The sequence below is a fragment of the Scyliorhinus torazame genome, chromosome 13, assembly GCF_047496885.1.
Source record: "Scyliorhinus torazame isolate Kashiwa2021f chromosome 13, sScyTor2.1, whole genome shotgun sequence".
Lineage (NCBI taxonomy): Eukaryota > Metazoa > Chordata > Chondrichthyes > Carcharhiniformes > Scyliorhinidae > Scyliorhinus > Scyliorhinus torazame.
The window spans coordinates 19,189,728-19,215,782 of record NC_092719.1 but is presented as its reverse complement, the minus strand read 5'-3'; the positions used below and the strand labels follow the sequence as shown (position 1 = coordinate 19,215,782).

Here is a 26,055-nt window from a genome sequence, read left to right as displayed (position 1 = left end):
AGGAGCTGAATATTATTTAAATGGGGAAAGACGGCAGAAAGCTGTAGCACAAAGGGATTTGGGGGTCCTCGTGAATATATTACAAAAAGCTATCATGCAAAGTCAGCAGGTAATAGGGACGGCAAATGGAATGTTGGCCTTTATTTCAAAGAGAATGGAGTATAAAAGTCCTGCTAAAATTATACAAGGCACTATTTAGGTCACAGCTGGAATACCGTGAACAGTTTTGGTCCCTTTATCTAAGGAAAGATATTCTGGCATTGGAGGCAGTCCAGAGACGTTCACTAGGTTAATCCTGGGAATGGAGGGTTTTTCGCATGAGGAGAGGTTGAGTAGGTTGGGCCTGTACTCATTGGAGTTTAGAAAAATGACCTTAGAGACATATTTTCAAGGGGCTTAACAGGGAAGATGTTGTGAGGTTGTTTCCCCTTGAGGACCAGACAGCATAATCTCAAAGTGAGAGGTCATCCATTTAAGACAGCGATGAGGAGGAATTTCCTCTCAGAGGTTAATGAATCCGTGGAATTCTTTACCGCACAGAGCTGTATAGGCTGGCTCGTTAAGTATGTTCAAGGCTGAGATAGACAGATTTTCAATCAGTAAGGGAATCAAGAGTTATGGGGATGAGGTGGGAAGGTAGAGTTAAGGATTATATTAGATCAGCCATGATCTCATTGAATGGCGGAGCAGACTCGATCGGCCGAATGGCCTACTTCTGCTCCTAAGTCTTTTGGTCTTGTACTTAAGGGCCTCAATTGGGGCAAGGGCTGTCTTCCTGTCTGAGGCCTTGCCTATCCCAGCGTATAATTGGTGCGAGATTGGGGGGACGGGAACCCGGAGGGAATCCCGTCCCTTCAGTTTCATGCTACCCGTCAATGGGGATGCATTAAACTCTGGCCATAGGCTGACACTCAAGTGTTGGCTTTCAAATGAGACATTGAACTGAGAGCCCATCTACTCTCTAAAGAGGACATAACAAAATACCACGGCACTACTCAGATGAAGAACAGGAGAGTTATCTCTGGTGTCCTGGCCAATATTTATCCCTCAATCAATATCACTAAAAACAGATTAACTGCTTATTATTACATTACTGTTAGTGAGCAAATTGGCTGTACACGTTCTACATTAGAACACTTCAAAAGAACTTCACTATCTGTCAAGCGCCTTGGGACATCCTGAAGTGCTATATAAATTCAAGTCTCTCTTTCTTTTTTATTCCTCAGTACAGATGTCTTTCACTTTGATGAATACAAAATTCATCATTACGTTAATCTGAAATTCGGACTCATTGCCAACTCCTATTCTAACCTAAGGGGTTGGTTAGAGTTCTCAGAATTCCTCATCTCCTCAGTCTTCCCTTCCTTCTGCCATTAAACCTTAGCCTGATCCACACCTTTTAAATGTATTTAATCTTCATTTCAACTCTGTTTGACTTTAGTGATGTCCCGCTCGATGGTTGATGGACATTCAATTAATTTCTCAAAAATGATTGTAAATACAAATAAACCTCAATGCTCAAACCTCAATCTATCTCAATGCTGATGGTAAAATACTTTGTCCGCTCTCAATGCAGGTTGAAAAATTGCATGTGTTTTACACCATTTTGTGATGTGTAAAAACATTGCATGCACGTCAAAGTAAATTATTGCTCAACGTGTTTGGAGTCACTGTAGCATGATAAAGTGCCATATCCATTCCAGCACTACAAGCATTTTGACTTTAAAGAATGGAATGGGTTTGGTGGCACAGTAGTTATCACTGCTGCCTCACGGCGCCGAGGACCCGGGTTCAATCCCGGTCCTGGGTCACTGGCCATGTGGAGTTTGCACATTCTCCCCGTGTCTGCGTGGGTCTCACCCCCACAAACCAAAGATGTGCAGCGTAGGTGGATTGACCATGCCAAATTGTACCTTAATTGAAAAAAAACGAACTGGGTACTCTAAATTTTTTTTATAATTGTCCCATAATTGGAAAAAAAGAATGAAATGGGTTTTGACTGAGAGACTAAGGAGGTGGCAGCAAGATCAGTGATTAGAACAAAGAACAAAGAACAAGGAAAAGTACCGCACAGGAACAGGCCCTTCGGCCCTCCAGGCCTGTGCCGACCATGCTGCCCGTCTAAACTAAAATCTTCTACACCTCCTTGGTCCGTATCCCTCTATTCACATCCTATTCATGTATTTGTCAAGATGCCCCTTAAATGTCACTACCGTCCCTGCTTCCACCACCTCCTCCGGCAGCGAGTTCCAGGCACCCACTACCATCTGTGTAAAAAACATGCCTCGTACATCTCCTCTAAGCCTTGCCCCTCGCACCTTAAACCTATCCCCCCTAGTAATTGACCCCTCTACCCTGGGAAAAAGCCTCTGACTATCCACTCTGTCTATGCCCTTCATAATTTTGTAGGCCTCTATCAGGTCGCCCCTCAACCTCCGTCGTTCGAGTGAGAACAAGCCAAGTTTATTCAACTGCTCCTCATAGCTAATGCCCTCCATACTAGGCAACATCCTGGTAAATCTCTTCTGCACCCTCTCGAAAGCCTCCACATCCTTCTGGTAGTGTGGCGACCAGAATTGAACACTACACTCCAAGTGTGGCCTAACTAAGGTTCTATACAGCTGCAACATGACTTGCCAATTCTTATACTCAATGCCCCAGCCAATGAAGGCAAGCATGCCGTATGCCTTCTTGACTACCTACTCCACTTGTGTTGCCCCTTTCAGTGACCTGTGGACCTGTACACCTAGATCTCTCTGACTTTCAATACTCTTGAGGGTTCTACCATTCACTGTATATTGCCGACCTGCATTAGACCTTCCAAAATCCATTACCTCACATTTGTCCGGATTAAACTCCATCTGCCATCTCTCCGCCCAAGTCTCCAAACAATCTAAATCCTGCCATATCCTCTGACAGTCCTCATCGCAATCCGCAATTCCACCAACCTTTGTGTCTTCTGTAAACTTACTAATCAGACCAGTTACATTTTCCTCCAAATATATACTACGAACAGCAAAGGTCCCAGCACTGATCCCTGCGGAACACTGGTAACAGCCCTCCAATTAGAAAAACACCCTTCCATTGCGACTCTCTGCCTTCTATGACCTAGCCAGTTCTGTATCCGCCTTGCCAGCTCACCCCTGATCCCGTGTGACTTCACCTTTTGTACCAGTCTACCATGAGATCCTTGTCAAAGGCCTTACTGAAGTCCATATAGACAACATCCACTGCCCTACCTGCATCAATCATCTTTGTGACCTCTTCGAAAAACTCTATCAAGTTAGTGAGACACGACCTCCCCTTCACAAAACCATGCTGCCTCTCACTAATACGTTCATTTGCTTCTAAATGGGAGTAGATCCTGTCTCGAAGAATTCTCTCCAGTAACTTCCCTACCACTGATGTAAGGCTCACCGGCCTGTAGTTCCCTGGATTATCCTTGCTACCCTTCTTAAACAAAGGAACAACATTGGCTATTCTCCAGTCTTCTGGGACATCACCTGAAGACAGTGAGGAGCCAAAGATTTCTGTCAAGGCCTCAGCAATTTCCTCTCCAGCCTCCTTCAGTATTCTGGGGTAGATCCCATCGGGCCCTGGGGACTTATCTACCTTAATATTTTTCAAGACGCCCAACACCTTGTCTTTTTGGATCTCAATGTGACCCAGGCTATCTACACACCCTTGTCCAGACACAGAATTTGAAAGGCACAGATTTAAGAAAACTGGTACGAAAACCAGTGTGGAGTTCAGGAGAATGTTTTAATGCAGCAGGTTGTTGTGATCTGGGATTCACTGCCTGAAAAGACTGGTGGAAGCAGATTTAATTATAATTTTCAGAAGGAAAGTGAATAAATATTTGAAAAGGAAACATATGCAGGGGAAACAGCAGGGAAGTAGGGTTAACTGGATAGTTATTTCAAAGAATAGGCACACAGGGCATCTGTGATGTGTAACCCTATGGCTGCTCCCAAGGCTAACCCATGTGTTAAGTCCTTCTCATTTTAAAGATTCCCTTTAATGACTGTTGAGTTTCCCTTTTCATCCCAATTTTCAGCTCAATGTCATCTTGTACCCTTCCAAGAGTACTGTTGTTGCTCGTTTTAACCTTAGTCTATTTGCTCTGTTTAGGTCACCTTTGCTCATGAGTCGCCAGGTATCTTTATGATACCGCCACGTGGTTCAAGTTCAGGTTATGATTAATAACACAGCACACCGCTTAGTAAGGATTAAAACAACGGTCATTTATTATATACAACGAGCAATATTAATACCCTAATACCACTTTCTATATAATAAACCTATCACTACTGGCCAATACTTAACTTAGGAAAAGCCCACCAGGTCAGGGAAACGAATGGCTTGTCCAATCAAATCTGGCCCGCGGGATTCAAAATGCTGCTACAGGTCGATGGCTAGGTGTCTCTACCGGATAGCGATCGTTGGATTCAAACCTACGGTGGCCGGTGGCTGGTCTTGCGAAGGTCTCGAGCAGGCGAAGATGAGAGCGAGAGAGATCTGAACTTGGACCTTTACTTTTATAGGGCCCAGGGGCTTCCCGCCTCCTGGGGCGACCCTTGACCCTGAGTCCCAAGTGATTGGATTCTGTCCCCAGTCTCTGGGGTCGATGTGTCCAATGGTGAGGCGATTCCTCGATCGGGGGGGGTGGTCGCTCACCTGTCTTTGTTTCGGCCACTGCAGGCGCCGACAGGTCTGGCCCGGTATTCAATTGCTAATATGTTGCAATTGTTCCCGGGGATAGCCGATTTAACTGTGGATGTCTGAATAGATTAGGTGTAAACAGTCCTGAATGCAATTGCGGATACCTGGGTTTATGGGCTGTTGATAGCCCTGAGTATCGATCTGGGCTACGTTCCCAGAGCTGAATATGCAAACCTGTCTGCAGCTGCCTGCTTGTGTCTTCTTGGCTGCTTTTCCCAGCAGTCTTTCGGGTTAGCCATTTTAAACTGGGTTTTGGCCAGATTAATCGGAACGCAGCCATTAGGAGATTCTACAGAGATTGGCTCGACTGTAATCTGCCATTCTATGATTTCCTTGTTCTTTTATTGATCGCTATATACTGGGTCCTGGCTTTCACTGCAATTGTTACTTATTAAATACAAATAGTTCCAGACCAATAAATGCCTATCCATCTATAGATCGCGTCCCAACCCATCATTAGCCCACCTTCATGCCCTTAACCGACTCTTAGATATTATGAACTCAATGGTTGTTGTTAAAAGGGCTTATCTGAGAAGATGAAAAGAGCTGAAAAATGTAATTAGCAAATGTTCAGGAACATTGCTCACCTTCGTGCAAGCTTCAAATACCAGGTGGTCGTAAAAGATCCTAGGATGCTATTTAGAGGAAGAGCATGAGAGTTCTTCTTAGCATTTTGGCCAATGTTTATCCCTCATCCGACAACATTAAGAAAAAATGATCTGGTCCTAATTACATTACTGTTTGTAGGACCTTATTGTGAACATATTGTCTGTCTCTTTTCTTACACTACTGACCACACTTCAAAAGTGCTTTATTGACTGCAAAGTGCTTTGGGGGGTATCCTGCGATTGTAAAAGATGCTAGATACATCCAAGTTTATTTTTCTTTCTAAAAGAGTAAGAAATGGGTTAGAGAGACACTTGTGATTTAGAGAAAGGAAGGATTATGGGATATCTTGAGAGGATGGAGAGGCGGAATTAATCAATGAAACAGTAGCCATGCTTGTTGGGCATAATGACCTTACAGGTTTCAATATAACAGCATCAAGATATAAACAAACACTCCCTAACGTCGTGAAGGTGTAGAAACCATCCAAAAATGTGTAAAATTATATTACAAACACAAACAATAGATAACTTTTCTACAAATTCCTAAACAATGTGTAGTTTCTGACCAAATGTTAAATTCCTCTGGGCACCTGGCCAATAAACAGCGTATCAATGGTCACTATTTTTGGAAATATTTCAGTCACAGTCCAGTGCCTCAGGAGGCAAGTGATATACTTTCACAATGAGGCAGTTCAGGAGGTGCTGGTCCTGTAATGTTTGAAGCCACAAAAATCCTGGGCGGAATTCTCCAACCCCCCCCGCCGGGTCGGAGAATTGGTGCGCGCGAATTGCACCGCGCCGGCGGGATGTAATTTTCCGCAGTGCGGAGAATTGGCACCATCGGCGCCAGTATGGTCGACGCGGCGCCGGTCGGGGTATGCCGCGACTCTCCGGCACGGGCCAGCGCGCCGATTCTCCGACCCATATGGGCCGAGCGGCCGTCGTCAAAAAGCCGAGTCCCGCCGGTGCCGTTCTAACATCCTCTGAGCCGGCGGGACCTCGGTGTTGAAGGATCCAGGGATGGCCTGGGGGGGGGGTCCGACCCCGGGGGGGTGGTGGGGCTCTGAAATGGCCTGGCCTGCGATCGGGGCCCACCGATCGGCGGGCCGGCCTCTCTGCCCCTCTGCCTCCTTTCCTCCGCGCCAGCTCCTGTAGTCCTGCGTCATTTGGTGTTTTGGCCGGCGCGGGGAAGAAGGCCACTGCGCATGCGCTAGTTGGCGCTGGCCCAACTGCGCATGCGCGGACCCCGCGGCGCCGGGTTCAGGCCGGGATCGGTGTAGGCTGCTCCAGCGCCATCCTAGCCCCCTGTGGGCCGCAGAATGGGGTCCCGGAACGGGCGCCGACGCCGGAGTAAAACACTCCCGTTTTTACTCCGGCGTCGGCACTTAGCCGCCCGTTGGGAGAATCCCCCCCCCTTAGTTGTTGTCAATTGTTTTATTATTAAAATTTTATATTTATGTGCTCATTTCTATCTGGAATGTTAGTGCTGGGAACAGGACAGTTCCCACCCAGTGCCCCCAAGCTCAATGCAGCACAGAATAACTACAAACTAAATCTACTTTTAGCTCAGTTGCCTAGACAGCTGGTTTATGATGCAGAGCAAGGCCAACAGCGGGTGTTCAATCCCCATACTGACTGAGGTTATTCATGAAAGCCCGTCTTCTCAACCTGGCCACCCGCCTAAGGTGTGGTGATCATCAGGTTAAATCACCACCAGTCAGCTCTCCCCCTTAAAGGGGAAAGCAGCCTTTGGTCATCTGGGACTTTGGCAACTTTAATTTACTTACTTACCGAGTGAACAGCAGCTCCAAGCTTCTGCTCATGTGCTAATTGATAATCTCATTCCAAGATATCACAAAGTTGATTGAAATGTCAAACTTGCTGTCACTGGCATCTGCTAAGTTAGGGACTACTTGAGCATATTGTTCAGGGGCAGTAGCAGAAGCTTTGTTCTCTACTTCACTCAATGGCTTGGGGCTGTTTATGATTCTGATGCCTGAAATGGGGAAAGTGTCGCTTGGGCAAGTCTCACCTTAATGTACTGAGAAACGTACAGAAAAATATCCAATGACTCACAGTGTATATCGTGGCAATATTTGTGTTAATCTAATATGAAATTTTAATGGCAAGCCTCTAGTATTTGATATGGTGGTGGTGATAGACAGAAAAAAGCATGAAGATGGGAAATACTTGACAAAAGAGAACCTGATGCCATACTGAGTTCTGTGATTGCAGCAGTTCCAAATCAGCTTTTGACTTTTGCTGGTTCTTTTGTAGCTATATCAATGCAAATCTTTGGAAGTGCAGGTTAGGCAATGATACTGTAAATGCTTTGCTTTACACCCGTCGACGGTGAAGATGAATGGTGGGAGACCAAGCCTGCAATTTCAATTCTGTCACTTTGCTTTCTCTGTGGGGAGGCTTGCCTGACAAAAACACGGTTGAAAATGTACATGTGCCCTTAGCACAATTTTACTCAAGTCGTGTCGCTGGCTCAGGCCCTCGGCTATGTCATTAAACCAGACTCTAGGCTAAGTCACTGAGCTAAATAATATGTGGCCTGTACCATACCCACGCCAACGTATTATTTAGCACAATGACATTGGGTCGCATTCCCGACATCATCACAGCGCCATGTTAGGCAGGCGGGGCCTCGGAATCGAGAGCCTGCCCATCTTATTCAAATTGAATTTAATCGCTTTGGTAAGCATGTTACAGTGGCAATTGACTGGAATGATACATGCTGAGAGCAATAAAACATTTAGGGAATGTGCATCATACCAGGTGGGGATCTCATTTCTTGCACTGAAAGATTGTAAGAATGGGTTAAAAGTCACCAGCTGGGCTCTTAGTTTGACCTCAGCAGTTCAGGCTGCTGGCAAGTTGCCTTTGAAAGTTGTGTTTCTAGAAGACATCTCTTGCTATTTTAAGGCTTTCTTTAGCCTGCAGAAAAATGCATTTAGAGCCTCAACTGCACCTCATTCTGTTTGGTTGTAAAAACATGGGGATAAGTGGTGTCCGTGGGAGACTCATCCTCCAGTGAAGACAAGGAGGAGATTGAGAAGAAGTGGAAGAAGGGCAGTTGGTTAGGAGCAGGATCACAGGGTGAAAGACATACGACAGAGAAAGTAGCTGATGGAAGCATGATGCTGCACCAACAGAAGTGCAGAGCTTAAGGATTGATCCTGCCAATCGAGTATATAGGCAGGTAATGAATTTTTTAACAATATATTTTCATTCAAACAAGATTTTCATTATAACAAAAATAACAATACAGCAAATCCCAACACAATATTATCCACAAACGACACCTCAATCCCAGTCCCCCCTCCCCCTCACTCTCCATAAAGAAAGCAAAACCTTAACAAAAGGACAAATCCCACCCTCCAATAGCTGACGATAACCAGTTCCCTAAAAAAGGTTGCCACTTCGAGTAGAATCCTCCCACCGAACCCCTCATGGTATAACTGATCTTCTCAAGATACAAAACTTCCTTCAGGTCCCCCAGCCAGGCCAAAGCTTTAAGTGGCACCGGGGACCTCCACCCTAGCAGAACTCGCCTCCGGGTCATTAGCGAGGCTAAGGCTAGAACATTTGCCTTCATCCCTGCTGCAGCATCGGCGAGTCCAGAAATAGCCACCAATGGCATGGCTCCAGCTGAACGCACAAAATCCCTGACTTTATGTCAAAAAAGGAAACCCAGAAACTAACAAGCTTGGGGCAAGACCAAAACTTGTGCATTTGATTCGCCGGCCCCCTAGAGCCCTGTTTACACCTATCCTCCGCCCTCGAGAAGAACCAACTCATACGGGCCCGAGTCAGGTGCACCCTGTGCACCACCTTGAACTGGATCATGCGCTACCGTGCTGCCCTGCTCGAAGTCAATCTTGCAGGGGAAAACAAGTGTGGGGCAATAATCAAGGCCCTCAGACTCGACCCTATGCACAAAACCTCCTCCGTCCATCCTCATATAGAATCCGCATCCCTAAACCACCCACACACCTTATCAATATTTGCCGTCCAATAGTAACAGAATAAATTAGGTAGTGCCGACCTCCCCCCCCCCCGACTGCCTATCCCTTTGCAGAAATGTCCTACGAACCCAAAGGGTCTTACCAGACCAAACAAAAATAGGTATTAATTTATTAACCCTGCAAAAGAAAGCCTTGGGCAGAAGGTCTGGGAGACACCGGAACAAAAACAACAACCTCAGGAGAATATTCATCTTCACCATCTGTACCCTTCCCACTAATGTCAGAGCTGATCTGGGAAAGCTGCCGTTTCGTCCGACCAGGACTGACTTCCGTTATTTGGGAATCTGGGTGGCCCATGACTGGACCTTGTTCCATAAACTTAACTTTGCTAGCCTGGTGAAAGGCCGATTTGAAAAGGTGGGATGCCCTCACTCTGACCACACCAAACACTGCTGACCTCCGCAGCTACCTCCATCCAGACTGGTTGGGTGATTGAACGAGGTCGCCTTCCCCCGTCAGCTGGTATCAGGATCTCACACCAGGTGGACACAGCCTGGAGAAGGGCACGGAGGGAGTCAACATCGAAATGTGGGGAAGTTCAGGACCTTCTTCCCTGCCTCTCCCCTGGCTCCCTTCTCTCAGCCAGGTATGGGGGAAAACATGTTAGAACTCAGCAGCTGCTCAAGATTCAGATCTTGACATTACGTAAATGATCAGAATTCATGCCATGCGTGTTCACTGGCTAGAACACTTAGTTCCAAGCCTCTGCAGAATTTGACACATTTTTCAGAATAATACCTACTTCAGTCAATACCGGAGAATCTTGCTCAAAACAAAAACCACCTTCTGATTTTGGACTTCAATAATTCACTGGGTCACTTGACACTGTCCCATGTCAGGTGCCCTTTTAAATGAGTGGCAATGACCGCCTTCCGGGTCACGACCTTCAATTTTGGCTGCTGGACATCCCGCTCTCCATTTCCAATTGGGCAGGAGAACAACAATCCAGTGACGTTGCAGGTTGAAAACGCGCCCTGTCGCCATTAGCTGCTTTATTGCTGTTTTATTCAACGTGCAACGAGGGCAGGGCGGTAGTCAGCAATCCACCCACGTCTGGGTGCGTGTTCCAACCACCGAAACACACTGTGCTATTCACCCCATTGACCCAGACCCAGTCTCCAGACCATTCTTCTGGCTCTCTTTATACCATAGTATTTTTGTGTTACCTGTTCCTCTACTTTGACCTCATTGTCCACTTTCCAGATGGAAGAGAAATGGGAGGAAAAACATCTTGGCACGATATTCCTCCAAGATTCTAATCAAAAAAGGGTTTATCAGCAGTGAAGGTGTGAACTAAGGACTTATGACCCACATTTGTGCTCATTCCTTAGAAAGTGCATAAGTACCAGGGGGCCTGAGGCTCTGTCAGCAGAACTTTTGAAGGTAATAAATATACTGGATGAATTGATGTGCCTAATTAGCCTTTTATTAAATTCCACATACAGGCAGTGACAGAAAATGCACAGGTAAAGGCAGGAATCTGCAGCACCAATATAGGTACAGGACCCAGCTCCTAGCAGGTGACAGGTTTAAGCACATGAGAAGCAAATTAGATCAGAAGATGAGGATATCATTGAGCTCAAACATGAAATGAAATGAAAATGAAATGAAAAGTTAAATGAAAATCGCTTATTGTCACAAGTAGGCTTCAAATGAAGTTACTGTGAAAAGCCCCTAGTCGCCACATTCCAGCGCCTGTTCGGGGAGGCTGGTACGGGAATTGAACTGTGCTGCTGGCCTGCCTTGGTCTGCTATAAAAGCCAGCTCTTTAGCCCTGTGCTAAACCAGACCCAAACATCTAGAAAAGCTCACACCCATCTACCACACCTTCCAAACATCTTTTAAATAAGTTTAAAGTTTAATCCGTAACTAGCTCACATGGAATTTATTCCAAGGACCAACCACATTTTACATTAACTGCAACACATCATTCCTAAATTTGACGCTTATTACTTTGACCCTGTGTTGCCTTCAGGCATGACCTCCATATTTCACCTATAAACTTGGACTCATCCAAATCTCTGCTGTCCTATCCTGACTTGCACCAGGCCTCAATCACTAATCTATGTTGGTTCCTCATACGGCAACACTCGATTCTGAATTTCTCATCCATAGACTTTTGCACAGTCCCAATTTTAATCACTCCACATTGATGGCCGTGTCTTCAGTTATAGGCTATAGACTCTGAAACTCCTTTCTTAAATCCTGCCGCCTCTTTGAGGACACTCCTTGAAACCTAACTCTTTGACTAAGTTTTTGGTTATTTGTCCTATTATCGCCTTATGTTGCTTAGTGCCAAATTTCATTTGATAATTGCACCTGTGAAGCACCTTGGGATATTTTACGAAATTAAGGGTGCTATATAAATTCACAGGTTGTTGTCCTACTGTCAAGGGAGAACTGGTTTCCTTTAAAAGGGTGTATGGTTCTTTGGCAAGTTTGGAGGAAAAAAGGGATGCTGATGTCGCAGTTTTATGGAACCATTCACAAGAGCTCTCGGCAAACTAGTCGGCCCCTGCTTAATGGCACAGTTTATCTTTAAACCACAAGATTTTCCAACCATTAATTTCACTGGACAGTAATTTTTCAGGTGGCATGATTGAGAAGTTTCATTGGGTGCCAACTCCATGTGGGGAGTGTGGGACTTTGCTAAATTACCCTCTGGGGGAGCTGCTTAATGACCTGAATTTTATCCTCTCCCCAGCAGGTTTTGAGCTAGGGGAGGGGCATGAAATTGCATGGAAGAGATCTCGTCCAGGATCCCACCTCCTCAACTTGAAAGCAATTTTATGGTGGGGGAGCAGGGACTCTGGGTGGATGCCCACCCTTGCCCCAGTTAAGGCCCTTCTTTTCTACTTAATGGCCAATTAAGAGCATTTTCCCACCCAGCCTCAATTTTTCACCTGGTCGGAGGATGACAGATCGGTTTGGGAGGATAAGGAAATTTCAAAAACCTACATCCTGGCCTGGAAAGGGAAGTAGCTTCTCCAACAGAAGCACCTTCTGAATCCGCTGGAACACCAATTGCTCCCCCTCTCCCCCAACCTCATAACTTCCCCAGGTATCCCCGCGCCACGCTTGACGGGACCGGTACAACTTAACCGGCCTCTATGTCCCGACACTTAAGGTGGGATCTTCTGGTTCTTCCATAGTTGGCCCCTGCACGGGTTTCACCGTGGTGGGATGGTGAGCAATGCCATTGACTTCGGCAGGACCCGGAGATCTCGCCGGCGACAAATGACGAGCTGCCTCCGCTGTGGGAAAACCCGCCTCTTCCGGCCACTGCAGGGCTGTGCCTGGAGGGCTGGCTGCCAATCTGACTGGTCAGCAGCTCTCCAAGGCAGGACTTCCTCCCCATAACGGATGGGAGTTCCGTCTGCTGGCAATCATTGCTCGTTAGAGCATTAAATGGCAGCAGGCCTTTTGAGAGTCAACAAGGATGTATTCAGGACAATGTAATTACTGTATTTGAATCATTATGTGATTCACTGGAGAATATAACTAAGGAAGGAATGTGCAACTGTATGTATCAAATACATTCATTCAGTACTTCTGCTACTTTTGATAATAAGTATATCTGGCAAAGTTTTCAGGGGGAAAGTAAAAACTGAACTTGCTGCCCAGATAAAGATTGAGGAGGCCCGGAGTCTGGGTCTTACCTCATCCGGTTTTGCCAGGTCTCTGAATGGACAATTTTCTTGTCTTCGCTTCCCTTGATCCCACTTTTCCCAAAACTTGGTGAACATGTACCTTTCCATGGCACAGGGAATTTTCTTGGAATCAATGCTGTGATGATCTTCAGTGGGAATAATGTCCAAATACCTGAGAGGAAGAAGTCAGGGCATTTGTTTAATTTCTGCTATACATCTCGTCAAAACAAAATCCTTATGAAGATCACCACCAGAATAATGAGTGCAAAGCTTCTCTGTCTCTTACAAGGGACACAAATCAACTATCTTCACCTAGTTTCGAGAGCAATTCTGAATATTACCTGTCCTTAGAAGAACATTGTTGCAAGGAATGAATCTTGAGAAGAAGAGTAAGTAGAGAGGTGGCACGGTGACACAGTAGTTAGCACTGCTGCCTCACGACGCCAAGAACCGGGGTTCGATCCTGGCCCCAGGTCACTGTCCGTGTGGCGTTTGCACATTCTCCCCGGGTCTGCGTGGGTCTCACCCCCACAAACCCCAAGATGTTAGGGAGTTAGGAGTTAAACTAAAAAGTAGGACCAGAAGGTCATAATCTCAGGATTGCTACCAGTGCCACGAGCTAGTCAGAGTAGGAATGTCAGGATAGAGAGGATGAATGCATGGCTCAAGAGATGGTGCAAGAGGGAGGGATTCAAATTCCTGGGGCATTGGAACCGGTTCTGGGGGAGTTGGGACCAGTACAAACCGGACGGTCTGCACCTGGGCAGGACTGGAACCAATGTCCTAGGGGGGTTGTTTGCTAGAGCTGTTGGGGAGGGTTAATGTGGCAGGTGGATGGGAACCGATGCAGGAAGCCGGAAGGTAGTAAAACAGGGACAGAAACAAAAGGCAGTAAGGGGGAAAGTGTAAGGCAGAGAAGCCATAGTCAAAAATCAAAAAGGGCGACAGTACAAGGTACAGTGACTGAGGGAGCTCATTAAATAGACCCAGTAATACTAAAAGGAATAAAACGGGAAGTAAAAACATAAATGGTAAGCGCCATGGCAGGTTGTTACATGAAGATATGGGTTCAACGACAAGGAAAATTAGGAGAACCGTTAAGAGGAAATATAACTTAGGAGAGGTTACTGATCGAGGTGTTAAGATTCAAAACAGAGGTATAAAAGCTAGCATTAGTGTACTTTGCCTGAATGCTCGTAGTATTCGGAATAAGGTAAATGAGTTGATGGCGCAAATCATCGTGAATGACTATGGTTTAGTGGCCATTACTGAAACATGGTTAAAGGATGGTCACGACTGGGAGTTAAATATCCGAGGGTATCAAACTATTCGGAAGGATAGAGTGGATGGTAAGGGGGGTGGTGTAGCTCTGTTATTTAAGGATGACATCCGGGCAATAGTAAGGGATGACATCGGTGCTATGGAGGATAAGGTTGAATCCATTTGGGTGGAAATCAGGAATAGTAAGGCGAAAAAGTCACTGATAGGAGTAGTCTATAGGCCACCAAATAGTAACATTATGGTGGGGCAGGCAATAAACAAAGAAATAACTGATGCATGTAGAAATGGTACAGCAGTTATCATGGGGGATTTTAATCTACATGTCGATTGGTTTAACCAGGTCGGTCAAGGCAGTCTTGAGGAGGAGTTTATAGAATGTATCCGTGATAGTTTCCTAGAACAGTATGTAATGGAACCTACGAGGGAACAAGCGGTCCTAGATCTGGTCCTATGTAATGAGACAGGATTGATTAATGATCTCATAGTTAGGGATCCTCTCGGAAGGAGCGATCACAATATGGTGGAATTTAAAATACAGATGGAGGGTGAGAAGGTAAAATCAAACACCAGTGTTTTGTGCTTAAACAAAGGAGATTACAATGGGATGAGAGAAGAACTAGCTAAGGTAGACTGGGAGCAAAGATTTTATGGTGAAACAGTTGAGGAACAGTGGAGAACCTTCCAAGCAATTTTTCACAGTGCTCAGCAAAGGTTTATACCAACAAAAAGGAAGGATGGTTAGAAAGAGGGAAAATCGACCGTAGATATCTAAGGAAATAAGGGAGAGTAACAAATTGAGGGAAAAAGCATACAAAGTGGCAAAGATTATTGGGAGACTAGAGGACTGGGAAATCTTTAGGGGGCAACAGAAAGCTACTAAAAAAGCCAAAAAGAAGAGTAAGATAGATTATGAGGGTAAACTTGTTCAGAATATAAAAACAGATAGTAAAAGTTTCTACAAATATATAAAATAAAAAAGAGTGGCTAAGGTAAATATTGGTTCCTTAGAGGATGAGAAGGGAGATTTAATAATGGGAGATGAAGAAATGGCTGAGGAACTGAACAGGTTTTTTGGGTCGGTCTTCACAGTGGAAGACACAAATAACATGCCAGTGACTGATAGAAATGAGGCTATGACAGCTGAGGACCTTGAGATGATTGTTATCACTAAGGAGGTAGTGATGGGCAAGCTAATGGGGCTAAAGGTAGACAAGTCTCCTGGCCCTGATGCAAGGACAAACAAATAAAGTTGAGGTACAGATAAGCCATGATCTAACTGAATGGTGGGGCAGGCTTGAGGGGCTGAATGGCCTTATCCAGTTCCTATGCTCGTAGAATTATAAGTCATGTGCTGGGATTTTTCACCACAGTGCTCCTGGTGGCAAATGGGATCGGGGATGCAGAAGCAAGGAAGTTACCCATTCCAAGACCTAACCAAACCCATCACAAAATCCAGCTTCTCCAGCCTCCCATTTTCCAACTATTAAAATTAATAGCTTGAAAATTGCAGGCTGGTAGGGCATAACTTTTGATAAATATGGAACAGAAAATGCCACCATCAATGTATAGGACATCAGCATACCTGAAGTAAAACTATGGATGAAAATGATTCTATTTCCCAGAGTAGTTGAATAGAATTTCAATGAAAGAAAATAATGATACGTCAGTTTAACAAAACGATCTGGTCAGATATCTAGGGATAAGTATAAATGGAGATGATTACATTTTGTGTGGAACTTCAGGCCCCGATATATACAGGGATAGGTCAGTGAGGTTCAGAGGCAAAAAAAGCTGCAACAATGGGCACAATGTAGTTAACAAACTCACCAGGTTACACGGGGGCGCACCTACTATATTTTGAAGCAGCGCATCTGTTGGATTGATCGGGGAGGGAACAACATTATAAACCAGTGAAAAACAAGTCTGTTGTTACATCACTGCAACAATACCCATATGGCGCAGCAAGGGCAGGTGCGACCTAACCTAAAGTAAAATCAAGATGCCTGTTGAATGGGCAAATAATCAGGTCCTGCCAGTTGCTGTCCACAACTTTGATTAGTTACTCCCAGTTTCTCCAGGAAAGGAAGTGGGTGGGTTTGGGGGGCATGGGGGGGGGGGGGGAACGGGGTGGAAGTGGTGTTTAAATAAGAGTATTATTAAAGGATCCAAGACAAATCCTATTAAATTTAACTGGAGGTTACGTCACCTGCTGAATTTATTTCAGCAGAGTTTATGGCAAGGTAGCACAGTGGTTAGCACTGATGCTTCACAGTGCTAGGGACCCAGGTTTGATTCCCGGCTTGAGTCACTGTCTGTGCGGAGTCTGCACGTTTTCCTCGTGTCTGTGAGTTTCCTCCGGGTGCTCCGGTTTTCTCCCACAAGTCCTGAAAGGCGTGTTTGTTAGGTGAATTCGACATTCTGAATTCTCCCTCTGTGTACCCGAACAGGTGCCGGAGTGTGGCGACTTGGGGCTTTTCACAGTAACTTCATTGCAGTGTTAATGTAAGCCTACTTGTGACAACAATAAAGATTATTATTATTTAATATTATTTGTTTGTTTGTTTAAAATAAACCCAATTTTGATTTATAATCATTGCAAAATTCATAAAAAATCTACTTAAGTTGTGCACACCAAATTATTGAAGAATTTGAAGCTACATCTGCTATAGGTACCTATTGTATGCTTCCAACTCCATTGTTAAGTGGTCTTCATAATCCTGCTGTTCTTCTTGAAGGTTCCTGTGAAGTGCATCAGCGTGGGGTTAGAAAATGGGGAATAGAGTATGCCACAGCACAATGGCACAAATTTAAAACCAAAATTTTGACCACAGCTCTTCACTTCAAGATGAGTGAACTCATTGGAATGGGTAGAGTAGAAAAGATAGAAAATCCAGGAATCGCATGGGAGACAGATGGTGTGACTGTAGGAGTACTGAAGGTTTGTATTGCATAGATGTGGTCTGATGGACTTCATGGCTTCCCTCATCTATATCTACCTCTTGGTCTGGAGATCTTGTGATTAGGAACGCAAGACAGGGAATTGTTAAAGCCTAATCATAGAATCTTTCAGGACGCAAAGAGGCCATTCAGCTGGCTCTTTAAAAAGTCTCCAATTAGATCTACTCCCCTGCTATGAAGTCTTACAACACCAGGTTAAAGTCCAACAGGTTTGTTTCGATGTCACTAGCTTTCGGAGCGCAGCTCGTTCCTCAGGTGAATGAAGAGGTATGTTCCAGAAACACATATATAGACAAATTCAAAGATGCCAAACAATGCTTGGAATGCGACCATAAATGGACATCGCGCAACAATCACCAGGCAGGAATGTTCCCTTCCAGTCGGAGAACACTTCAGCAGTCAAGGGCATTCAGCCTCTGATCTCCGGGTAAGCGTTCTCCAAGGCGACCTTCAGGACGCGCGACAATGCAGAATCGCCGAGCAGAAACTTATAGCCAAGTTCCGCACACATGAGTGCGGCCTCAACAGGGACCTGGGATTCATGTCACATTACATTCATCCCCCACCATCTGGCCTGCGAAATCCTACCAACTGTCCTGGCTTGACACAATTCACACCTCTTTAACCTGGGGTTACCCCATCTCTGGATCTGTAAAGATTTAATCACCTGCTAATGGTCGCATTCCAAGCATTGTTTGGCATCTTTGAATTTGTCTATATATGTGTTTCTGGAACATACCTCTTCATTCACCTGAGGAAGGAGCTGTGCTCCGAAAGCTAGTGACATCGAAACAAACCTGTTGGACTTTAACCTGGTGTTGTAAGACTTCGTACTGTGCTCACCCCAGTCCAACGCCGGCATCTCCACATCATCCCTGCTATGAGTAATGAGAAGAGCTTGGATAGGATAGGCTTGTTTTCCTTAGAACAGAGGAGGCTAATGGGTGAGCTAATTGGGGGACACAACATGATGAGGGGCTGAGACAGGGTAGACAGAAAAGACTTGTTTCCCTGAGTGAGGGGTCAAGGGCAGATTTAAGGTGATCGGTTGAAGGATTACAGGGGACATGAGGAAATGCTCTTTCACCCAGAGGGGGTGGGCATCTGGAATTCACTATCTAGAACATAGAACATAGAAAATACAGCACAGAACAGGCCCTTCGGCCCATGATGTTGTGCTGAACTTTTGTCCTAGATTAAGAACAAATCAATCTACACCCCAGCATTCTACCGTAATCCATGTACCTATCCAATAGCCGCTTGAAGTTGAAGGTCCCTAATGTTTCCGACTCAACTACTTCGCTGGCAGTGCATTCCACGCTCCCACTACTCTCTGGGTAAAAAACCTACCTCTGACATCCCCCTATATCTTCCACCATTCACCTTAAATTTATGTCCCCTTGTAATGGTTTGTTCCACCCGGGGAAAAAGTCTCTGACTGTCTACTCTATCTATTCCCCTGATCATCTTATAAACCTCTATCAAGTCGCCCCTCATCCTTCTCCGTTCTAATGAGAAAAGGCCTAGCACTCTCAACCTTTTCTTGTAAGACCTACTCTCCATTCCAGGCAACATCTTGGTAAATCTCCTTTGCACCTTTTCCAAAGCTTTCACATCCTTTCTAAAATAAGGCGACCAGAACTGTACAGTACTCCAAATGTGGCCTTACCAAGGTTTTGTACAGCTGCATCATCACCTCACGGCTCTTAAATTCAATCCCTCTGCTAATGAACGCTAGCACACCATAGGCCTTCTGCACAGCTCTATCCACTTGAGTGGCACCGGAAACGCTCAACTCATTTAAAAGGCACCTGTTTCTGCCTCTGAAATACTACAGACCAGGTGCTAGAAAATGGGATTAAAGTGAGTGGCTAATTTTCTTTTTCTGATGGGCTGAATGGCCTCTTTCTGCACCGTAACTGTTCTCTGGTTCTGTGGTTCTGAATAGCCTCTAGACCTTTTCGAGTCTATATTCAGTCTCACTTTTAAATTTGCAACTCAATCTGTTTCCAAAACATTTGCATAAACTGAACTTGCATTTATTGAAATGGCATCTTTCATCATTACCTTACAAACAGTTTTGCAGCCAACTAAGTATTTTAATGAAGTGAAGGGAGGCAATGCGGCAACCAAAACTGCACACATCAAGCTCTCACAAACAGCAATGTGACAATGACCAGATCGTGTTTTTTTTAGTGACGCTGTTAACAGCGTCACTAATATTTATTGGGTCAATAAATATTGGACTCAACATCACAGATTACTCCCCAGCTGTTCTGCACAATAGTGCCATAGGATATTTTATATCCACCTGAGAGAGCAGACGAGATTTCAGCTCAGCTGAAAGACGGCACCTCTGACAATACAGCATTCCCTTAGTACAGCACTGGGAATATCTATCCGGTTGTGGGATTCTGGAGTGCTTTCAGGCAGTCTCTTTCTAGATCAACAATTGATATAACAAAACAAACATCTTAATTACCTCTCCTGTTGCTTTGTGTAAAATAATAGCAATAAAGTCCTTTGAATAGAAGAAAAATATTCTGTGATTAAATGCAATGGCAGTAGGCTGTTCAGCCCAAGAAGGTCTCAGGTTCATTTCTCAGTCTGAACTGCTGAAACTACCCTTGATTACAAAACAAATTCCTCTCTGTCATGGACCGGCTACGTAACAGCCGTAAAATGGATGTAACAAGAAATGATAGGATGTGATCTCCAGCAACAGGTAGAAATCTGCCTAGTGACAGCAGTAGCCAGCATTTAAAAGGCATGATGAGATGCAAGAATCTGGACAGAATCAGTTGTAAATCGACCTATTAGTTGAAACAGCTTACCTAGAGGACTGAGACATCAGTGGAGGTATACACATGCTAATCAAGAAAGTTGAGAAAAGCAGGTAGCCAAGTATACAGAATGAAGAATCAAACGGGAAACATGGTATAATAGCCAGCACCCTCAAAAGCAGAGAGGCCAGTTTTACATCTAACAGCCTGAGAGGCCAGTCCACAACTCACAGCCAGGATAGGTCTGCATCTAGGTCTTAGGGCCAAGGCCGTATAAAAACCTTCAGAGAGGCAGTTTGAATGTCTTCATTGGACCAGGAAAAGTTGTTTCTCAGACTTGATTATCAGCCCTATATTATGTGGTAACTATAAGCTGGATTTGACTTATAGATTTATTTAATTTGAATGTTGTTTGGCTAACAGGAAAGTCTTAAGGAGTACAGGGATCATAGATAAATTTTGGAACAAGGGGTACGTTCTCCATAAACTGTGTATGTGTTTAGTGGGCGTCGTAGGCTGTGCCAGCATTTATTGCCCATCCCTAATTGCCTTTGAGGGGGCAGTTAAGAATAAACCATATTGCTGTGGGCCTGGAGTTACATGTAGGCCAGGTAAGGATGGCAAATTTCCTTCCCTAAAGGACACTAATGAACCAGGTGGGTTTTTCTGACAATTGACAATGGTTTCATGGTCATCATTAGACATTTAATTCCAGATATATATATTTTTTTTAATTTCAATTTAGAGTACCTAATTATTTTTTTTCCCCAATTAAGGGGCAGTTTACCTAACCTGCACATCTTTGGGTTGTGGGGGTGAAACCCACGCAGACATGGGGAGAATGTGCAAACTCCACACGGATAGTTACCCAGGGCTGGGATTCGAACCCGGGTCCTCAGCGCTGCAGTCCCAGTGCTAACCACTGCACCACATGCCGCCCTCACATTTCCAGATATTTTATTGAGTTTAATTTCCATCACATGCCGTGGCGGGATTCGAACCCCAGGTCCCCAGATCACTATCCTGGGTCTCTGGATTACTAGTCCAGCGACAATACCACTAATCCACCCCCTCCCCGATAGTGATTCATACACTTAAGTATCAATAGAACATGTTGGAAAATGGGCAACAGAACAATCAGTATCTAAATAAGAATGGTTCAATCTTTCATAGTTAGTTCAGATAAAGGTTAAACCAGGAACGTTAATCTGTAATTTCTCTTTCAAATTTGCAGCAAATGTGTTTATATTTTAGTTCTTTATGTCTGGAACTATGGTTCAAATCTAAATCTTGAAAATTGCTTTAACTCAACCACCCTTCCTCACCCCCCCACCCCCAGTAAGAAATCTAGAAAAAAAGTGAAGGTCCACTGTGCACAATACTATGAAGGAAGGGAAGACTAGGAAAGAAGAGGTACATCAACAAATGTGGGGTGGGATGGCTGCAAACTTGGGTTTTGAAACACTGAATATTGTGGAAGGAAGGAAAAACTGAACAATTCAAATTATGATTGAATTTGATAGGTCAGAGGGAGAGAGGATGTTTCCATTTGCAGGGAAACCAATATCAGGGGCCATAAAAATAAAATAATCATGGATAAATCCAATGTTAAGTTCTGGAGAAAGCTTTTACCCAAGGAGCAGTTAGTATGTGGAACTCACTACCATAAGGAGTGTTTGAAGAAATTGGAAAGCTAAATTTACACTTTAGGGAGGTGGGAATGATGACATGGTGAGGTAAGGAGATTTGTTTAAAGTACAAATGTCCACATAGATCAGATGGGCTGAATGGGCAGTTTCTGTGAAGTAAACGCTATGGGGGTGATTTTGAGTTAGTGGTCCGTGCGATTGCCGATGCTGGAGGAAAATCCAGAGATTCTCCCCAGGAGATTGCATTTCCCAATTTTGCACGCTCCTCGCCAGTGACGTCACACGTTTCACACACAAAAAACTGAGAACCTAATTTTACTGTCTGTGAATGCATTTGAATGTAATTACCCACCCTCCCTGCCACATGATCGCCCCTCACTGAATATTCAAACATTGCTGATGTGACATCAGGTCGGCGAGGTTTACAACAGCTATTTGGAGATGTGAATCAGTTGAGGTGATCCACCCCGGAGCACAAAGGTAATTATGGCTCCAGGGGGGAGAGCGATAGTGCTGATCTGGAAGTGCCAACCTGTGCAAAGGGCAGTGCCGGGGGAGTGCTAGGGGCGGCCCTCTGGGGAGCCACATTTGGGGGACGAGCGGTTCCCATTATGTGAAGTAGGGGGAGAGTGCCAAGGCAAGTGAGGGGGGGAACCTGCAGGCACGGGGTGCATTGGGCAGTGAGGAGGGAACATGTAGGCATTGGCGGAGCGGGCAATGATGGGAGAAAACACTGGTGATGCCTCTGTGGTGGGGTACCGGAATATCCCCCCCAGCGTGAACAGCTGGTAAATTCCACCCCCAGTATTGCCACCGGGACTGAATAGCATGCGAAGCGCATTTTCACTGGGGGCACTATTCAGTAAGTAAGTCAAGACATGCAAATGTGCCAGCACTCTGCCGGCAATTCCCTGCCCAGCAGGCGCTGTAACCACTGGGGCCGGAGTTAGCGCTAAAGAGCTTGGCAGCTGGAGCTGTTTTTAAGCGCTCCACTTACCAAACACTCAGTGAACCCACAGTCCCATGCCAGTGAGGGAAGGAGGGACACCCTCTTTCCCGGGTGGGCCGTAGACTCAAGCCTGTCCTCCTAAACACTGCCTGGGAGGTAGTGGCAGAACTAGTCAGCGCTGTCAGCCTCACCAGCAGGAGACAGCTGGTGATTCTGAGGGTTGGGGATTACTGGTGAGGCCCTCTGCCCTAAGAGGGGCAGAGAACCAGGAAGGGTTCCAAAGGCCATGGTGCAGGGGTCCTCTGGTTGGTGTGAGCTCTGTTGATCCCCTGCTTCCTCTGTAGTAGGGAAGCGTTTCTGAGTGGCAACACCTGGTGGACCCTTGATTGAGTCTGACCACGCCCATCCCCTTGATGCAACAGCTGGGGTCTGATGGTGTCCAGAGGGGTGGTCTGGGTGGGCTCCCAGATGACCAAAGGCCTTCTGAGCATTCAAAGGACACAGGCAGCACTCAGCAGCATGAGCAGCCAGGAGCCTGTAAGTAGCACCAAAGGGGTGTGTTTAAAAGACAGACTGTAACAATGGCTTAGGCCGCCCACCTTGACCGAGGGAGACAACCTGAGGGCACGGATGTGCCACCAAGCCAATCCCTGCTACTGCCCCCAGCCCGGGCAGCCACCCTCCAGCAAGCCTGTCAATCTTTGAGGGTTTGTCAGGTTTTTTTTTAGCTTCCCACTCTCCCTCTGCAGCCATAACGTCTAGGCCCCGCTTGTAAATACTTGCACTAATTTGCACCATAGAAGGCTGGAGCATGAAGTGTCTAAGCCACATATTGAAATCCATGCAAATGATGGTTTTGCATGGATCCACCAGCACGGTGCGCAAACATTGATATTGGCATCAGCGAGGGACCAGAGCATAGCGTCGGAATAGGTGGCGGGCACACACCTCAATCTTAAAAAAAAATAATTTAGAGTACCCAATTCTTTTTATTCGAATTAAGGGGCAATTTAGCGTGGCCACTCCACCTAACCTGCACATCTTTTGGGTTTTGTGGGGGTGAGACCCACGCAAACATGGGGAGAATGTGCAAACTCCGTGGCCCGGGGCTGGGATTGAACCCGGGTCCTCAGCATCTTGAGGCAGCAGTGCTAACCACCCTGCCACCCAAACCTCAATCTTTTGATTACCATCGATTCTCAGCCCAATCGCGATTCACGTTTCCGGAGCGGCAAGGCAGAGAATCCAGATTCTGATCTGGGGCTGGTTTAGCACAGTGGGCTAAGCAGCTGGCTTTTAATGCAGAACAAGGCCAGCAGTGTGGGTTCAATTCCCGTACCGGCCTCCCCAAACAGGCGCCGGAATGTGGCGACTAGGGGCTTTTCACAGTAACTTCATTGAAGCCTACTTGTGACAACAAGATATTGGGCGGGATTCTCCGACCCCTCGCCAGGTTGGGGAATCATTGGGGGGGGGTGCACCGTGAATCCCACCCCGGCTGGCTGCCGAATTATCCGGTGCCGGAGATTTGGCGGGGGGGGGGGGGGGGTGCACCGTGAATCCCGCCCCGGCTGGCTGCCGAATTATCCGGTGCCGGAGATTTGGCGGGGACAGGAATCGCGCCGGTCGGCAGGCTCCCCCCGCCGATTCTCCGGCCCATGATGGACCGAAGTCCCGCCAGCTCTATGCCGGTCCCGCCACCGTAAATTGGAGTTGGTCCCTTACCGGCGGGAACTGGCGGCGCAGGCGGGCTCCGGAGTCCTCGGGGGGGCGACTGGCGATCTGGCCCCGGGGGGTGCCCCCACGGTGGCCTGGCCTGTGGTCGGAGCCCACCGATCCGTGGACGGGCATGTGCCGTGGGGGCACTCTATTCCTATGGCCGGCGCGAAGGTGAACCTCCCTGCTCATGCACGGGGATGACGTCAGCAGACGCTGACGCTCTCGCGCATGCGCGGACCCGTGCCAGCCGGCAGAGTCCCTTCGGCCCCGTCTGGCGCGGCGCCAAAGGCCTTCCACGCTGGCCGGCAGGGCACAAACCACTCCGGCGCCGTCCTCGCCCCTGAAGGTGCGGAGGATTCCGCATCTTTGGGGCGGCCCGACACCGGAGTGGTTCCTGCCACTCCACTGCGCCGTTTCTGCCCGCCCCGCTAATTCCTGGAGAATCCTGCCCATTATTTTTTTAGGGGCTGTTTAGCACAGGGCTAAATCCCTGGCTTTGAAAGCAGACCAAGGCAGGCCAGCAGCACGGTTCAATTCCCGTACCAGCCTCCCCGAACAGTTGCCGGAATGTGGCGACTAGAGGCTTTCCACAGTAACTTCATTTGAAGCCTACTTGTGACAGTAAGCGATTTTCATTTCATTTCATCTGTGCAGCTGGGAGCCACACGCTGGTTTTGAGTCTGAGTCTTGAAAACATATGGTAAGGATTCCGCCCACTGTAATTCTAAGTAATTTTGAAGTCCTCAAAAGGAATGAGTTTGAGTTGGGGCAATCCATCTTTATTTTAATACAATGGTGATGCAGGGAGAAAGTGTATTTGGAGCTTAAATGAAATAGGAGGAGGAAGGTCAAAAAAGCAATATGACCTTAGTGGTATCAACAGAATAAAAAATGATTATGACAGAGACTTGAGGCTAGAGATGAGTAAATAGCATCTATTGACCTATTGTAAGAGCAAGGGAAGTGTCTGAAGAGCCTCCCAAGACACATATTGATCGTTCCATAATTGATGGACTTTGATTTTATAGAGAGTTAAAGATTTTTGAGCAGAAAATAATTATTTGGTACATAAGAGATAAGTCAACAACTTGGAGCCAGATTCAGGGATGTGGGAGTTTCATTTCCGAACAGTAAGCAAGAGCATCAATAAAGGATTACGGATGGAGTACAAATATTTACTTACAGTATCTTGCTGTGAAGGTAATGTATGGCACTTTCAGTATCACTTCGTTTCTCCTGAACTTTGTTCTGGAATGTCAACCGTGCTAACCCTTTCAGGTCCTCCTTTGTCTGGCCTTGTACATCTGCATGAGGTGCAAACATTGACCCATCCGCGTACCAGTCCCGTAGAAGGACATTGTCCAGGATTTCAGTTGTTGTGGATTGCCTGATGGCAGTATTGTAACGTTTGTCTCGGGTTAAGGGATTGCCCTAAGCAAGAATTTAAAAATGCAAAGGTCACTTTCCATTCCTGGAGAACACAGTTTCAGAAGAGCATCTGAATTTCACAGGGCTTCTGTGCTGGCGCAGCTGTTGTTTTGCTTCCAAGGCATTTGGAGTAACACTTACTGATAGAGGCCATGGTAAAGAAGGTAGTACCGGTTAGGCAGGGTTGCACAAGTATTACCGTACCTTGTTTGTACTGTGGTGCACCACTCTTATTCCTGTAGCTGGGATTGATAAACTAGCCTCTGCACTTTCC

At 46.1% G+C, this 26,055-nt stretch overlaps 1 protein-coding gene across 1 annotated transcript in view; it reads right to left on the bottom strand.

Annotated features, from left to right (window-relative positions):
- Nucleotides 1–26,055, bottom strand: part of LOC140387866 (uncharacterized) — a 77,025-nt gene that overhangs the window by 33,755 nt on the left and 17,215 nt on the right. Inside the window, exons 5-7 of the mRNA XM_072471120.1 lie at nt 25,537–25,784; nt 16,969–17,034; nt 13,024–13,186 (exon numbers count right to left, since the gene is read on the bottom strand). Of these exons, the coding sequence (XP_072327221.1) occupies nt 13,024–13,186; nt 16,969–17,034; nt 25,537–25,784 (477 nt within the window). The remainder of the gene's footprint in view (nt 1–13,023; nt 13,187–16,968; nt 17,035–25,536; nt 25,785–26,055) is intronic.